The sequence below is a fragment of the Diabrotica virgifera genome, chromosome 6 (assembly GCF_917563875.1).
Source record: "Diabrotica virgifera virgifera chromosome 6, PGI_DIABVI_V3a".
NCBI classification, from domain to species: Eukaryota; Metazoa; Arthropoda; class Insecta; order Coleoptera; family Chrysomelidae; genus Diabrotica; species Diabrotica virgifera.
Window position 1 is genome coordinate 161,764,972 of NC_065448.1, and position 19,091 is coordinate 161,784,062.

At 34.5% G+C, this 19,091-nt stretch overlaps 1 protein-coding gene across 2 annotated transcripts in view; it reads left to right on the plus strand.

Moving 5' to 3' along the window:
• Positions 1-1,059: 1,059 nt before the first annotated feature.
• LOC126886404 (zinc finger protein 45-like) overlaps positions 1,060-19,091 on the plus strand; it is a 174,883-nt gene continuing 156,851 nt past the window's right edge. For both annotated transcript variants that reach the window (XM_050653339.1, XM_050653338.1), the window contains exon 1: positions 1,060-1,460. In XM_050653339.1, the coding sequence (XP_050509296.1) occupies positions 1,229-1,460 (232 nt within the window). In that variant the 5' untranslated portion in view covers positions 1,060-1,228. The remainder of the gene's footprint in view (positions 1,461-19,091) is intronic.

Here is a 19,091-nt window from a genome sequence, read left to right on the forward strand (position 1 = left end):
AGTCAATACGTGACAATTTCGAAAGATATGAGAACATCAGAGAAGTTTAGAACTCAAAATTTTATCGCTATTATATGAATCCATAAGGCTTTCTGCATATGAATCCATTCATTCCAATTTTGGGTTTTTACATCATTTTGGAAAATTGGAAAATTTAACTCTCAATGAAATTGAAGCTCACTCACTAAAGCTTACCAACATTTATAGCAATGATTTAGATTTTAGATGAAAACGTATGTCAATTAATTTAAAGAGGAAATCAGCTCATCAAATATAAGCAAAGAACTTCAAATGTACCAATTGCTAAAAGAAAAGAATATGAATGATGCTTTTCCAAATGTTGAAGTGACACTTTGTTTATATTTAGTTCTGATGCGAACTAATTGCAGCGGTTAGAGATAATTCTCAAAATTTAAGTTAATTAAAAATCGACTTCGGTCTATGATGGGCCAAGAGTGTTTGAATCATCTCTTTACAATGACCATGTGCATTGGCGACTGGCGACGATGTCTTAATGCAACTAGATATGTCCCACATAATCAAGTTTTCAATTAAAATATCTCGAAAAGTTCCCGGACTTTAACCATACATATTACTATTATTTTTAATATTTTACTGTAACAAGTAACAGCTTTTTATTATTTAAAATTATATTTATAAAAGTAGATCAACATTTTGTTAATGGTAGGAGGTAGAGCCCCCACTGCCTTAAGTCCGGCTCTGTCTCCAGTTACGTCACGACTTCAGGAATGTGCAATATACTATATATCTTGTTATTTATAGTATCATGGAACAACTTGTTCAAATACCTTTTTCCGATATCTCTAACGCGAAGCAAACTAGCAAAGTAAATAAAACATTGTAGCATGTGTAAAAAACTTATGGGGAGGCTAAGCCTACCTTGCCTCCTCTGACCAGCCGCCACTGGATTTAACTTGTTTGAAAATGAATCATGACCCATGAACAAAAGAACAACTAAATCAAACGTAACCGAAATCTGTTTTCTGGGTGTATATTTACGTCATTGTCAATTGTCGTTGTCAAAAGAATATGGAAATGGAAAATTTGAAGTTTGAGACGTTTGAGTTATTAAGTTTAAAAGTGGCGATGTGATATGAATGCAAAAGGCAGTTCTGGATTTCTTACTTCCTCCTAAAATGTATTAATTCAGTGACTGTTTTTTGGATGTAAACATAAAACTGCAGTTACATAAATCAAATTTAATAACATGGAAATAAAACAAGAAGTGGGTGAAAAAACTTTAAAAGTAGAAATAGATGACCAGTGTTTTGGTCCTTTGGATGTCTTCAAAATAGAAATCAAGGAAGAACCCAAAAGAGAGACTGCATACCAGGCATTTGATTATTTAGACTCGAATGAATTCACTGTAAGCACTGAAGTAGAAGGAAGTGAAGATAAATTTATACCATTTAAAGAAAATCAAACAACAAATGAAGAAAGTAAGTTTTTTTTTCTTTAATAAAACTCCAGCAGGAATCTTATGATCATTTACTATGATCAATAAGCAAGTTAGTTCTCATCATCATCATCATTCAACTCGGATCTATCCACTGCTGGATATTCTCCCTCAGTCTTCTCCTTGTATTCCTGTTGTGATGACCTCTACTCCGATATACTTCATGTCTTGGTCTCCAGTGTATTATTCGCTGTGTCCATCTGTTATCTAACATTCTAGCTATGTGCCTTACCCAGTTCCACTTAAGGGTCATAATTCTTTCTATGGCATCTGTCACTCCTGTTCACCGTCTTATTTCCTTGTTTATAATCCGATCCCTACAAGAAATGCCTAACATCGAGTGTTCCATGGCTCTTTGTGTTACACAAATTTAATTTCTTATTTTCTTGGTTAATGTTAAAGTTTCTGCACCATATGTAAGTACTGGCAACGAGCACTGATTAGAGACTTTTCTTTTGAGGTACATAGGTAGTTCTGACTTCAGGACATAGCTCAGCTTGCTGAATGCCACCAAAGTGAGTCCTATGCATCAGCTTAGTTCGCACATTTGATTATCTCTTCCTATGCATATCTCATGCCCTAAGTATTTATAAGAGATGGTGTCTTTGATATGCATGCCATTTACTGAAATATTTTCTCTTAAGAGTAAAGGTACAAATATTTGACAGAGCGAATTGACTATCCCTACTTTTTCTTTACAACACAAATTACGTAATAGTAAAATTAGGTTGACAATGACATTGTCATCAGAAATCGAGGGTTTAGTGTCAAACAACGTTATCTACATTTTTTGTGAAATTGAGATATATCTATAATCGAGTTCACCGTTTTTGACTTCATTTAGTAACAAAAACGTGTATCTCTATCTGAAGCAGATTACAAAATACATTAAACGTTAACTACCAATTGTGAAAAAATTGTTCATGTCAAAAACATCTAAGAGGTGATAAGGGACCGTTCAAGTATTACGTAACGCAGGTTGGGGGGGTCAAAAATCTTCAAAAATTGCGTTACGCAATACTTAAACTCCCATAAGAGTGTGTTACATAGGGGGGGATAAAAATCTTCAAAAATCGCGTTACGTAATACTTAAACGCTCCCTAACGTTATTTCACAGTGAATTTCGCAATACATCAAAAACAGTTATCGACTGTTAACGTTTATTGACACTAATTTATTAAGCTGTAATTGTAGACAGCGTTATTATTATAATTCGTATTTGTTTGAAAAACGTCATTTTGATACTGGATAGCTAAATACATTTGTTTATTTTCGATGTTGTTCGATTCTTCCATCTGATTACTCATTACATGATTACAATAATCTGATTACTCATTACATTTTTTAATTTTGCCGAAGTTAAAAGAAAACATATGTTATTTTCTTATTGCCAGTTACATACCCATATATTTGTCGTAGTTATTTAATATTTTGGTTTTGTTAGTATTTAACAGAAAAATGTCCAGTCGTAGCACAAAACTTTGTATGACACGAAGCACTTGCGGGTCTTGGATCTTCTGAGGTAGCCTCTTGCCTTACAAATACAATGAAAAGTGAAGTTACTGGGAAAGACTTCGCTTTTATGTCTGAAACTTGTTCAGGCCAAAATGGAAATTCAATTGTTTCCGCAATGTTTCTGTTTGCTGTTGAAACACTAAATATTTCAAAAATCAACCAGTTATTTTTTGAGCCCGGACATTCCCAAATTGAATGTGATATGGTCCATGCCCACATCGAAAATGCGAGTAAAGGCTTGGAAATTTATGACCGATCGTGATGGTATATGTACGTACAGTGATCAAAATGGCTTTAAAGAAATCAAAATACGAAGTAGTTGAAATGGATCAGGAAGACATTTTGGATTTTAAAGAACTTCAAATTCATATGATTAAAAATAAAAAAATTGACATTGAAGGAAATGTTGTCAAATGGTTGAACATAGTTTGGCTAAAATATACATATTATTATAAAATAAGACACTGCACACAGTTATTTCAAATAATTTTTAATCAGACAACTTTACGAAATTTAAAATACAGAGAAGGCAACTTTGAATATTTTGAATTAACAAACTTGTGCCAAGAAGAAAATATGACAAACCGTTAACGATTAATAATAAAAAGTTTTTTTTTAATGGCATAGACATTAGTCATTCAGCCAGTTGCAATAAAGAATATACAATCCTATCCCTAATACAAAATTAAACAGAAACAATATAGTGATACAATACAATAATAATACAATAAAAACAATAATGGATCTCTGATAAAGTGATATTTAAAGTGAACATTTATGATAAAAAAGGATGCAAATCTGAACTTAAATCATAAAAAATATCATGCCCGAGTACAAATCTTATAAGACCATGCGTGTATCTGACAAGAAATTTATAATGATATTGTATATTTGTTGTGAGCCTGTAGCCAGCAGAGACTGGATATTGAATGGTGCATGCATATCACGTTTAATTAAATTTTTATAGAGAGAGTTTGAATGCTGTTGAAACTTAGTACATTCAAAAAAGATATGATCAAGATCACCCTGCTTTCCGCAATGTTTGCAATTATCGTCTTCAATCACATTTATTTTATATAAATGACTTGGATAGCAAGCGTGCCCAAAACGTAGTCGATTTATAGTCATTATATATTTACGTGGAGCTTTAAAACTCTTAAACCAGGTACTTTGTGGAATCACTGGTTGTAAAGTGGTGTATCTTGTGGGGTTTGTTAAGCAGTAAAGATTCCATTGATCTTTCCATATCGATAGTTGGTTTCTTTTAAAAATAGTAATAACATCTGATACCCATAAAGAATATGACAATAAAGTGCCTGATGTTATACTGGATTTAGCTAAGTAGTCTGCATACTCATTATCTTTGAGTCCAATATGTGCCTTAACCCAAATAAATTTTATATTGAAGCCAGAGTCTTCTAAATGCTTAACATATCCTTTATTAAAAATATGTAAGGATTACTAAATGTTTTGGGCAAAAAAGTATTTTTGATATTCTGTAAAACTGATAGGCAGTCTGAAAGAATTAACGTTTTTTTAGTATAAGAGTTTTTAATATATTTCAACGCTTCGAGTATGGCCAATGATTCCGCAGAAAAATTTTTTTTTTATTATCTCCCTTTATTGCCAATCAGATATAAAACAAACATCTATAAGTCAATTTGTTGGTCTTACATTAAATTAAATTATTGTAAATGTGGTGACGTGGAGAGGTAAACATCCAGCAATGTTTCCTCAGTTACCTCTTAGGTCAGAGGGCCAGCTTCTTCTGAGTCTTCTATTGTGGACAGGTTGCAGTAGTGGATGAAGTAGTGGATTAGGATGGTCTTCTAGTTTGTTGTGGTGTTTTCTGTTGTTTTCTCGGATGACTTCGGTTACATATGGAATTTTTAGATCTTTGTGTAGAGTTTGGTTTGATACATACCATGGTGCATTAACTATTGCTCGAAGTATCTTGGATTGCGCTCTCTGGATAATCACAGTATTGGATTTGCTAGCACAGCCCCACAGTTCAATGCCATAAGTCCAGATTGGCTTTATCACTGCTTTATATATTAGCAATTTGTTTTCTATTGAAAGGTGGGATTTTCTTCCAATGAGCCAGTAAAGTTCTTTGGTTTTTAGGTCAAGTTGCATTCTTTTCTTTGTTATATTGTGTTTCCAGTAAAGTTTATTGTCAAAGTGTAGCCCTAGATATTTGACTTGATTACTTTGTGATATTTTTATTTGATTGATGGTTACTGGTGGGCAGGTTACTGGTGGGCAGAGAAAATTGAAAACTCATTGGGAAGTTTGTACTTGAATTCGAAACTTCCTGAGGGTAAAAAATAAGCACAGCCAGTCCCTTCTCTTGATTTAGACGCATCTGTGTATATAACTGTTGCATCACTGTAGCAGTTCAAAATAGATTTCAGGATATTGTTGCTGATTATGTTGTTTTCGTTGTATGTGGGTATTATTACATCAGTTTTATGGAAGAGAGCAAAGTAGTCTAAGGTTTTGTCTACTGTGTTTAATTTCTTTGAAAAAATAGGATTGTTCTGTAATGCAGTACATAAAGGCGGAGATGGTTTTTTAATCCAATACTTGTGAGTAAGATCTGATTCGTTAAGATGACATATACAGGAAAATAATTCGAAAATTGTAGAGTGTGCTTTAAGTACCCATTTTTCGCTTAGTAAATTTCTTCTAATCTCCAAAGGAGGCTCAGAAGCTTCAACATGTATTGGTTGTATAGGAGTAGATCTCATAGCACCTAAACAGATTCTCAAGGCAGAATTTTGGAAAACGTCAATTTTTCTTAAAAGGTTTTTGGAAGCAGAACCGTAGAGAGTAGCACCATAATCTATAATGGATCGTATATAAGCCCTATAAAACAGTAAAAATGTTTCAACATCGCAGCCCCACCACACTCTAGTTGTCATTCTAAGGAAATTAATACCTTTGCTACATCTATCCAGCATATATTGTATGTGTTGTTTCCAAGTTAGTTTTTTGTCCAGAATGAGGCCCAGATATTTGACATTATTTTTAAATGTAAAAGATTGATCACTAAGTAATACATCTTGGTTTATAGGAAGATTGTGCCTTGTAAAGACAGATACTGCTGATTTGTTAATTGATAAATTTAAGCCATTCTCTAAGAACTATGGAAAGAGGGAACTACAAACTGTGCTTAGGTTTTGCATACCGTTTTCATATTTCTTGCTTTCCGCATAGACACAAAAGTCGTCTGCATATTGTATGATTTTGAATGGGATGTTGTTTATTTGCATCTTATGTATGTCAGAGGTGTACAGATTGAATAAAATTGGTGATAATACTGAGCCTTGTGGTATACCGTGATAATTATGTCGAGAACCTATTAGTTTGTTATTATGATCTCTGATGTAAATTACCCTATCTGTATAGAAACTGATTATTGTGTTAACGAAAGCAATTGGCATATGAAAAAAATTTATCATTTTATGTTTTAAGGTTGATAAACAAGCGGAGTCATATGCTCCTTCAATATCTAAGAATAGTGCTGCTAAGTAGTTATTTTTAGTTAAGTTATTCTGTACATCTACAAGTGTTGTTAAAGCGTCTAGAGTTCCAAAACCTCTTTTGTAACCAAACTGGTTTACTGGAAGTAAATTCTCTTTTTGTAACCACCAATCTAATCTAAATTTTATAAGCCTTTCTAAAGTTTTAAATATGCAAGACAGTAAGGATATTGGTCTATATGAACTTACGATGTTTGGGTCTTTTCCGGGTTTAAGGATAGGAACAACTAAGATGTTTTTGAAAGAATCGATAACTATATTTTTTTGGATGATATTATTGAAGATATTTAAAAGAAGTTTTTTAGCAACATCTGGTAGGTTGGTTAACATGGGGTATTTTATGTGATCGATACCAGGAGAAGTATTTATGCAGTTTTTAAGGGCAAAATCTAATGCAGTTTCAGAAAATGGTTTTAACAGGAAGTGATTATTTGAATGATGACTTTGTGTAGGTCGTGTAGGTGAATTTGGAGCAAATGGAGGACATACTTTATTAAAAAAATCGTCTAATAGATTATCATTGAAGGGTTTTATACTAATAGGTGCTTTTCGATTCATTTTGTTGGCCTGTAACCAAATCTCCTTAGAGGAGGTATTATTGCTTAAATTAGAACACCATTTAATCCAACTAGCTTTGGCTTTTTGTTTCAACTGCTTTTTAGTATGAGCAGTAACTTTCTGACAGTTTAGATAATTATCAAGGCTTGGTGAACGTTTATACAATGCTAATGCTTCTTTTCTGTCATTGATTATCAGATCGCATTCTGGGTCCCACCATGTAGGAGGCGATCGATTTTTGGATTTAAAAATTTTGTATTGAGGAATAGATCTAATTGCAACATCATCAATGCAATCTATTAGAAAACTATTGCCACCACCTCACAACGCAACACACAATTCGTTGGAGGTGAGAGCACAGGTGTTGCGGGCTAGCTTTTATACAGTGGAGATGGGGTGGATTCCCAATTTTACTATTTTGTTGTTAAAGGGGGCGCCAGACAAATTCATGCCCCAAACACCGATCCAGTGTACCTAAATTCCCGAATTTGCCAAAAGAATCGGAATAATACTACACCTTTGACACTTTAATTGAACACATAATATATTGAACACTTTTTTAAAAATTACACTAAACTAACTACTAAAACTAACCAAACTGAACCAAACAACGACCCCTGATCACTGGGTAAATTACCTAAATATGGGTAGCAACAAAAAAAATATATAAACGTATATAAAAAAAATGCAATTTATAAATCTCGAGACGCAATCGTAGAGCTCTGCGAATGGTAAGGTCGAGTACGCGTAGCGGAAAATAAACAATTGACTATCCGATCAAGAGCCGTGTACATAATAAATTATAAAAGGAAATACTAATGAATTTAAAAAAACCAACCTAATGTAGATACCTGAATTCAACAAATAAAATATACAAATAAATTACCGCAACCTAAATTATCAAATTCTACAGATTAAAAAAAAAGAAGATCAGCAAATTAAATGGTTACAAATCAAAATCATTAAAGTAACTCATCTGAAATCCAGTTATTGAGATCCAAACCCCAAAATAAAAACCACGTGGAAAAACCCTAAAACAAAACAAGCATTAATCCCACTATTAAAATTCACAAGTACCCCTTAAACCCCCCCGAGGTGGGATGTAATATAGCATAACTTACCCAAAATCGATGGGGTCTTCCAGCTTTCAGAGGATCACGTGTCTTCAGTACAACTTCGATACAGAAACCCGTTTTCTGGCCTCAAACCAAACATTCATTCGTATCAAATCGAAGAAATGACACCACAGCCGTATTGTATCCCAAAAATTGGACTAAACTAGTAATATATCCTTAAAATCAATTTTACTAACTCCAATAATTACTAGTTTATGGAAAAGTCTGATTTATAGATCCCAAATTAATGGATGGATCAGATAAATCCTTATTTTCAAAAAAATCAGACGTTTAAAAATTTCGGCGGTGACGTTCAAATCAACAATTTCGATTTTACCAGCTGCTAAGTGACCAACTACGTCACATTCTTCTTTTAAAAATAGAACTTTGATTTGACAGATTTAAAAGTCTGTCAAAACATAAAACAACAAAAATACGATAACCAGAAGCGGTACCATATTGGATCCGAAAAGGAAGAATTTTCAACGCTATTTATTCAACTAGACTTAAACAAACGTCAGCTATAGAGTAAATGACCAATTTCAATGACAATATAAAAAAAACAAAAAAATACCTACAAATCGAATTTATGAATTTACGCTATTTATATTTAATCAAATGGATGAAATTGTGTTTTTATTACAACGAATGTCCTAGCTTATAAATACTTTAATCATGTACCTGAGATGATTTAAAGTTAATCAGTAATTTTGACTGTAACACTATAAGTTTGATAAGTATTGAAAGAGTTATTGTAGTTGGAAAACATGTTTTCAATTAAGAATGTATACAGGGACCAATTGGCTTTCTTGATATTCCATTTGCTTTTTGGATAAATTATTTCTTGTGAGGTGTTGGTTATTGAAAAATTCATAGTTATAGCAAAATGATTCGAGACGAAAGTGTCAGATAAAACTGACCAAGTGAATTTACTGGCTATATTAGCTGTGCAGAGTGAAATGTCAATCATAGATTTTTGCGTACTATATCTAGGAAGATATGTAAGTTCTCCATTATTCAAAATTACAAGATCTAGGTCTTCGATACTGCTAACAATTTGGTTACCAACTGGATCATTACGCAGTGAGCCCCATAGTGAGTGATGAGCATTCATATCTCCGCCAATTAAAAAAGGTGATTTGATTTGTGAGAAGATATTTATCCAATCGTTTTTGGATGTACTAATATTTGGTGGTCTATATATAGATAAAAAACTTAATTCTATTGTGTTACATTTAACGATAGCACCGCAAACTAAAATTCCCTCATTAAAATTGTTTCTAATATTTATTTCACGAAATGGTATAGTTGTTTTAATTAAAATTGCAACACCTGCATACCCGTCATATCTATCTTGGCGAATTACATTATAACCTTTAAATGTATAATTTTGATTTGGTTTGAACCAGGTTTCACTTAATAATACAATATCAATATTTTCAGTGATTAAAAATAAATTAAACTATTTTTATTCGAAACAACGGATCTACCGTTCCATTGCAAAATTTTTAATGATTTAAGTTCTGGGTACATGTTATTTATTAGTGATATCCTCTAAAATCGTTTTTATACCATGGTAAGTACTATCTTGACTCATAGTTTTTATATCATCTACAGTTTGAATATTTGTGATCAAATTAAAAATATAATTGGAAATGAGTGTTTCCAATACTCTCTGATCTGATTTGTTTTGACAAATTGGGGTTTTTAAATTAGCAGGAAGGGGTTTGGAAGGCCCAAAATTAAAAGGGAACATGGGTGAATTGTTTTGTGATTGGTTTGGTGATATTTTTCGTTTTTTAGCTATATTATAGTGGCTTGAGGAGGGTTGGGATTGGGATGTATTATTTGATGATATGTTTTGATTTTTATGTGTGGCAGTAGAAGGGGTTGATTTTTTTGAAGATGTTGGGAGGGGAGGAAAACTGTCTTCGATATTGTCTAGTGTGGAATATCTATTCTGAATGAACAATCCCGAGAAGGACGATTCACAGTAATTTTTTGCCTCGATAAAGGAAATTTTTTGCTCAATCATTACGTTCTTTATCTTCTTTTGATGTTCGTATTTTGGACACTTCTTGGATATGGAAACATGATCTTTACTATTACAATGTATGCATTGAACATCATTATGATTTTTCCACATTTTATGCAATGTGCTTGTGGACTGCGACACTGCTTGGAAATGTGTCCAAATCTTAAGCAATTGTAACACTGAGTTACTTTGCCAATGTAGATTTCAACGGGAAAAAATACACTATTTATTGAAATGTAGCTAGGAAGAATATTTCCTTCGAAGGTGACTATCGTTGTCCTTTTGGGTACATAGTTAGTTTTTCCATCGGTGTCAACTTTTCTGTAAGTTCTTTTAAAGGCTGCTATGGGGGAGGGAGATTTACTATTATCTAACAAATACTTTTCATCGTATTGAGTATCAATATCTCTTATTAGGCCTCTAATTTCTTGTAAGTGGTTAGGGACATACGCTACTAAGTTTTGGTCTTTTAATTTTATATTTTTAACCAAATTATTTGCATCTACGATTGACCTTAACAAAACTTTAATTCTATTTTTTCCAATGGCTTTAATTTCAATAATATTAGGAATGTTCAATTTTTTATGCAAGATGTCTGCAACAGAAGTGGATGTAAACGGCCAATATCCTGATTGTTTGATTTTTCTATATATACATAAACGTTATTAAAATTGTACTTATCTGATGCAACGTTGAACAATTTTTTCTCTACAACCTTTTGCGGAGGTGGGATTTGTTGTGTCTATACTTTAATAAAGTCTCTGGTTTTAGTTGTAAGTTTCGCAGTAGAATCATCCAAATTTTCGATTAAACTTGATTCAATAATATCCATTTCACTATTCTCGCTAGCACCTGAAAAGTTTTCACCTAATGGTGTCCCTGGGGAAAAAGCTTCCCCCATTGGGGGGTCGCTTATAGCACTGTTTATCTCACTCAATCAATATCAGTTTTTAAATCACACCAAGTGTCCTTTTTTCGACTAATTAACTCGCTAAATAGTTAATTTTATTAAGAGCAGATTTTAATGGGCACTGTCAGTTTGACGTTTTGCATGACAATGTAATAAAAAGTTAAAAGGTTTAGTAGAACTCTGTGAGCAAAAATTAAAGAACGATATCACTTCGTTTACTAGAATCTTCAAGGAGGTGATGATCATAATGAAAATGTTTAAGAAGATGAAGACGTTTAAAGATGGTATAAGTATTTAGAAATATCATAAGTTTAATATTTGTATGTTATTAGAAAAATAAAGTTTTTTATTTAAATACACTTATAACATTTTTAATAATACATACAGGGTTAGTGCTGCATTGGATATCCTGAAAATTTTGAAAATATCAGCGAATGTAAGTTAAAGTCAAACTGGATATCCTGAAAAAAGGGGAAATATCAGGGAAATTTTCGCAACGTGTTAGGGAAATTACATTTTTACCCAGCAGTACTAACCCTGTAGTAAAACTATTATTATCAGGTGCGACGTTAACGGTTACAAAAAAGCGTTATCAGGTCATTATTAGAAAAAAATTCTATTTTTTTTCTCTGTAGAATAACAATAACCTGTAATAATTTTTACAATATGTCAAAGAAACCATAATAATACTATATAAATTTACAGATTTCTATTGTAATGTATTTTGCCTCCGTAATCACAAATTTGTTGGCCGATATTACGTTTCAAAACAGTTTTTCGCATTTTCTTCCACTTTATGTTTTTGTAGTTAACGTTGTTTGATACTAAACCCTCGAAATGTAGAGATGGCTATTTCTGTTTAGTTCAGTTTTTGAATGTTCTTGGATAACCGTTACTTGTATAAATTATAGAATTATTTTTTCACTAATTATGTATTCAGTGATTGCAATTATTTATATACCGGGTGTCCACTTATATTTTCCCCCATTTTAACTGCCTATAACTTCTAAACGGCTTAAGATAGAAATATGCGGATTTCGATGAAATGTTTTATTTTAGTAAGAGTTTTGTCTGAATGGATTGAATTTTTTATATCGCTTTCAAATACGAAAAGAAAAATGGCGGATTTTTGAATAAAACGTTGTTGACTTTTTTTAACGGAACACCCAGTATATTTTTTTGTAAATTGAAAGGAAGGTCATTCACTTATCCAGCGATATAAAGTTTTTCAAAATCGGTTGTCAAATCACTGAGTAATTAATTTTTAAAATGAGCGGTGCAACGTGGATATCACATACCTAAATAACATAACTAAGCAAAATGATATTATGTTATGTGATTTCCACATTGCATCTTTCATTTTAAAAATTATTTGCTCAATCATTTGACAACCGATTTTAAAAAATTTAATATTGCTGGATAGGTAAATAACCGTTTTTTCAAGCTACAAAAAAATATACTGGGTGTTTCAATAAAAAAAAGTCAACAACGTTTTTTTTTCCAAAAATCCGCCATATTTTATTTAAAAGCGACATAAAAAATGGTCATTTACCTAAAAACTTGAAAAAACAGTCATTTCCCCATCCAACGATATAATTTTTTTTAAAATCGGTAGTCAAATGACTGAGCAATTAATTTTTAAAATGAGAGATGCAATGTGAAATCACATAACATAATATCAATTTGCTTAGTTATGCTATTTAGGTATGTGATATCCACGTTGCACCTCTCATTTTAAAAATTAATTACTCAGTGATTTGACAACCGATTTTGAAAAACTTTATATCGCTGTATAGGTGAATGACCTTTCTTTCAATTTACAAAAAATATACTGGGTGTTCTATTAAAAAAAATTCAACAACGTTTTTTTCAAAAATCCGCCATTTTTCTTTTCGTATTTGAAAGCGATATAAAAAATTCAGTCCATTTAGACAAAACTTTTACTAAAATAAAACATTTCATCGAAAACCGCATATTTCTATCTTGAGCCGTTTAGAAGTTATAGGCAGTTAAAATGGGGGAAAATATAAGTGGACACCCGGTAGTATACAGATAGTCAAAAAAATGAGAGAAAGTTGTTAAAGTTATTAGAGTGCTGCTATCCCTACTTTTCTGTCTTTACATGGCAAATTACGTGTATTTGTAAAATTCTCACTGGTATGGATATGTAAACATTACTTGACAATGTCATCATTTTTAAAGAGATGGCTTTTGAATGTTCTGGAAGAACTACTGTTACTTGTATAATCGGATAAATTATTAATTCCGTCAATTAATATGATAATGTTTTCACTAACTATGTATTCAGTGATTGTAATAATTTACATACTGTACAAGAAAAACTAATACTCAAGCGAGAAAAGAGGAAAAGTGATAAAGTGATTGTTTAATAATTGAAGAAAAGAGCAGAGATACAATGAGTGAAGAGAAAAGAAAGAGAAAAGACATAAAGAAAAAGGAAAGAAAAAAAGAAAGAAAAGATAGAACACATAGACAGGAAAAACCGAAAATAAAAAATTGTTCGAAATAAATATAAACTTTATAAATAAAATGAAATAGGTAAATAAATAAAATACGATAAAATAAATAACTAAAAATATGAAAAAGTAAAATAAGTAAATAAAAAAAAATAAAAATGGGCAGTCAGCGTGGTTTGGATGTAAAGGGTCCGCTCCCCGCTGGCTGCCCGATCACAACACAAACATATTTTAAGACAAATAAATATAAAGCGGTCATCCCGCTTGCAGCCGCCTCTCTTTTTCTTCTTTGTGCTTTATTGTCTTTGTGACGAAGGCAATGATCAGTCTCGTTTGCTGTCGATAGCTCTATCGATCAGCTCATGAGGCTCGCCTAGTGGAAATCCCAGGCCCAGCTGCAGTTCGGTACGCCCCGCGCGATGGCATACGAACACGACATGCCGCGCGTCATCCACCACACCACACTCGGGACATAGATCGTCCCTAGTTTTCCCAATACGGTGGGTATATTGTCGAAACGATCCATGCCCCGTCAGAAACTGTGTAAAGTAGTAGTTGACGCGCCGATGCCGACATCCGTACCACCTCACTACATCCGGGATCAGGGATCTCGTCCAGGCGGCCCTTCCGACTTCGGCTGCCCATTCCCTCTGCCACGTCTCTAAACTTCTAGCTCTCTCCAGTGGCCCTGAACCTTTCGCCCGTTGCCCCTTCGGTACATTTGGACTCTCTCCCTGGCCAGGATGTGCACCGGCAGAGAACCAGCCACTACCTGTAAGGCAACGGTTGATACAGTACTGCACGCGCTGCACACTCTGATCAGGGGTTTCCTTTGAGCCCTCAGAAGCATGTCTTTATACTTTTTCATCCGGAGGACCTCATGCAACATTGGGGCCCCGTATAATATTATGGATAATATTGATTGTAACATCATTGGCCTCTTCTGGGATCCGGGCCCCCCTATATTTGGCATTAGTTTATTCAGCGTTGAGGTCCTCTCCTCCGCCTTTCGACATGCTTCTATCACATGTTGTCCAAATGTCAATCTCTCGTCCAAAGTTATGCCTAAATACCTTACTGTCCGTTGGGGTCTTATTTCGTAGCCTTGATATCTGAAAACTGTATCATCTCTTTTTCTTGGTCCCCTCAAGATTATTATTTCTGTCTTATCTACTGCTAACTTTAAATCGTTTTTCTCTGTCCACGCCGCGGTCTTCTCTATCGCTTTATTTACTTTTTCCGTTATACCCCGACTCATATCATCTTCCACCAGTAAGGCTAGATCGTCCGCGTATGCTATCGCTCTAACTCCTGTTCTCTTGTGAATTTCTAGTACCACGTTATATAATATATTCCAAAGTAAGGGTCCCAGGACTGACCCCTGGGGTACTCCCGCGGTCATTTGTTTCTTTTTCTTCTTCGATATGCATACGGATCTCTCAGATAGATAGTCCTTAATTATGTTGGACAAATATTCCGGAGCCCCACATTCGCCTATTCGGTTCACTATGAGGCCCCAGTTTGCTGAATTAAAAGCGTTTTTTATGTCCAACAGAACAAGGACCACCCATCTTTTCTTGCTTGTCTTAGCCGCATCCCTTATCCAGGTAGCGGCATCGACTGTCGATCTACCTTTTCTAAACCCATATTGTTGACTAGATAAAACTCTCTCATCTTCCAACATGCCTTCCAGCCTCCTCTTGATAAGTCCTTCATAGAATTTACCAAGACAGTCCAGGAGGCATATTGGCCGATAAGAAGTTAATCAGGGGGTTTCCCAGGCTTTAGGAATAGAACCAAGTTCGCAAGTCCCTGGGAAACTCTTGTTTCTGCAGTAGCTCATTACATATTCTTCTGATCAAACCTGGTTTCTCCGTTGCTATAATCTTTATTGCCTCTGGTGGCAGCCCGTCAGGGCCGGGAGCTTTCCCTGTCTTCATTTCCTGACCAGCGGTTTTTATTTCCTCTTCCGTGAACTCCTCGACCATGGTAGGAAATACCTTAATAAAATTCTGTGGTTCCTTAGTGGGGAAGAGGAGCTCAGCTGATTTCATCCGCTGGTCTTCGTCGAGTCTATATGGGGCCATTAAGGTTTTCATTGTAATCCTGTATGCGTCGCCCCATATATCCTCGTCCAGTGCTTTTATCAGAGTCTGCCACTTTTCCTTTTTCTCTCGTTTTATTTTATTATTTAATGTTTTCTTTAAGTCTTTATATATTTCTTTGAGCTCGAGGCTTCTCGTGTAAGTCCTTCGAGCTCTGAGGCATCTCTCCCGTAAACCTTCTATCTCATCCGTCCACCAGTAGAGGGATTTTTTATCATTTTTCTTCTTAACGGTGGCCAACTTTGCTGCATTTTGTAAAGCTCTTCTCAGTTGGTCAAGGTTAGAAATCTCTTCTTCGTTTATTTTTCTGACCTCCGATAGGTACTTGCTTTTATTGAAGTATGATTCTGTGTGACCTATCGTCCGTTTTAATCCCCCTTTAACCTTTATCTCATATTGTATGTAACGGTGGTAGGTAAATAATTGATCGTCGAGGACGTCCCATCCGTGCACCTTTCTGGATAGCCCTTCGCTTGCGAACGTGACGTCAATATGTGATTGGCTGGCCCCCTTACGGAAAACTTTACTTAACTTTTTTTGGTTTTAGGACCTACTCTTCACAACCAATAGGTCCCCATAACGCTCGAGTGACTGCACATTTAGCATACTTTGCTCCCCTATCATTACAATTATTATTTCCAAAACTAGATTAAATAACAGTTGATAGAGGATCACCTTGTCTAAGTCCTTTTTTGACTACAAATTCTTCCGATTTGTGACTGTTCCACACTATTTCTTTGGTTGTCATATTTAAGGCCATTCTTATTAGCTTGATTAGTTTTTCTCAAATTTAAAGGGCGCGAAGGGGGAGCGGCTCTAACCCATGTAGCGCCCGTGTGCAGTCGATGCTCTGGCGCCCTTTGGTAGACGCGCAGTCAAAATGGAATAGTCGAATAGGTACCTACCTATTCCTAGTACTAGTACATAGGGTATTAGAGGGTATTAGGTACATATATATTGTAAACAAAAATCCAGATGTAAATAGTCCAATATTAAATGATGTCGGGAGCTAATAGGTATTCACGGCGTCAGAAAAACCTACCCAAAAGAGCCCCTGCATACTTTTTATCAGCAGATAGTTTGCCTTCAAACTAATTTGTCGGCCAAATATCGGCCGACAGTTTAATCAGTGTGAGCTAACTAGAACTTGCGCACACACGACGATTGTTTATCGGTCGATAGTTCAATTCTCTCCTAGTTTTGGTATCCAATACTTGTGCAGTGCGAATATTTTTGAATATTTAGCGAAAAAATGGCATCGTCTAATTTACAATCGTTAATTGTAGAAATCTGCATGGCCCAATTAGCATGACTAGTTCATTGAAGGTGACTAAATCATCCGATAAAAGGCGAAAAACTTTTTTGGGTAATCAAGTAATTTAGAATACATTGTGTAGAATTTTCCACTAAATAATCTATCACTGAGAATTCATCATCAACAGCTATTCCATCCATCGCCAGAAGGAAGCCTTCCTTAAGTGTATCCATTCGTTTTAGTTTGTTGTTTTTTTGCATCCATTCGTGACCCGCCATTCACTTGATGTCATCAGTCCATCTTGTTTGAGGTCTGCCTATACTTATTTTGCTAGTCCTTGGTCGCCATTTAAGAATTTGCTTCGTCCAACGGTTGTTTTCCATTCTTCCTATGTGTCCTGCCCAGTTCCATTTTAACATGACAATCTTCTGGATCACGTCTGTTACTTTTAACCGTCACGTCGTCTTATTTCTTTCACTGTAAATTATGATGCACTCAATACTCTCGGAATCTCTTCTTGGATTTCCTCCTCCGTTATATTAGAGCGATAATATGTCTGGATAATTTTTTCATTGTGCGACTACTAACTTCAACAGTCAAATAAGAACTTTAGTACTAAATCGTTCGAGAATAGTCGGTCGGCTGTTGATAGGGTGCGCCTTCTTCACCAACCCGACTGTTTAGTTGGCTCAGTATGCGTACTAACAGCATATCCCGACTAAACTATCTGCCGGTAAAAAGTCTGCAGTATGCGGGGCTCCGCATACTGCAGTGTTTTATCCTTCCAGTGTTTTAATTTTTGAAGGAACGAAAAAGTGTCATTATTTTGCTTTAAAAGTTCGAAGCGTTCGTCAAATTTAGTAATTGAGGTATCTAATAGGTAATAGTAAAAATTTACTTTAAAATATATTTTTGCACGATTGATCCTTTTTGAGTGTTTACCGTGACAGATTTTACGTCAGTAGGTGACATTTACTAGCAACTCGACGGTAAGTAATCCAACTCGACGGTAAGTACTCCAACTCGACGGTAAGTAATTCACTTACCGTCGAGTTAAAAAATCTCTTAATTTTAATTTATTTTTTGAAAGAATAAAGAAAACTAACGAATTATTTATTAATATTGAAACTTATGGTACAATTTGTTAAATTATTTAATGAAATCCCACTTGTTTGGGCTGTGGTTTCACTTCTAACAGAAACTCCTGCAGAATCGCATACATTAGTAGTATCCAACATTTTTTCTCTTCAAATACGCGATCAAAGTTGAAAACTTGGAAATATCAATGCCATCATAAAGAAAAACGGTGGATTTAATCATTGAATATTCTGCCCAGAGGCTTCCAGGAGCTTTCAACTGCATATGTCTTTGAACGAAATATGCCAATAGAGTCTTTTCTTCGATTCTTAAATTCTTGCCTTCGCACCATTTTTTAAAACTTTGGTAGGTATTTTGATAACGGATTTTTTTTTTATTTTTCGGGAATAATTGCGGAACACCCTTCTTCCCAAGCCCGTTCAATTTCTTCAAATTCACTTTCGCTCATATTTTAATTTATAATAATCAAAATTGTACTTAAAATTATTGACAACTAAATAAAAACTCAATTCTCCATTGTTGTTATGCACCCTAGTTACTACCTAACAACCAAAGTATCTATCTTGATAAAATGAATGAAACTAGTCAATATGACGAAAATGTTTAATTTTATAATTTATAATGGTATCAATCGTGCAAAAAACGTTATAAGCATGTCGAACGTTAAGGGTAACCGATCTCAGACAATAATTGGAGTCGTCGCTCCGCTCCTCCTCCAAACAATTGTCTTCGATCGGTATAAAACCCTTACCGTTCTCCATACTTAATATACTATTTCGCGTCAGTTACTGATTCATCTTTCGTCTCCTATTTAAAAAATTTTCATATTTTATGTTGAAACAAAGTAAAGGACCCGCTCTTTGGTGCTCGGCGCCCCTAAAATCCCGGCGCCCGTGTGCACGGCACACCCTGCACAATAGGTAAAGCCGCCTCTGAGGGGGAATTAGGACGCGAAAGTACTCCCCCGAATTCAGATATAAGAAATTTGGAGTTTGTTTTTG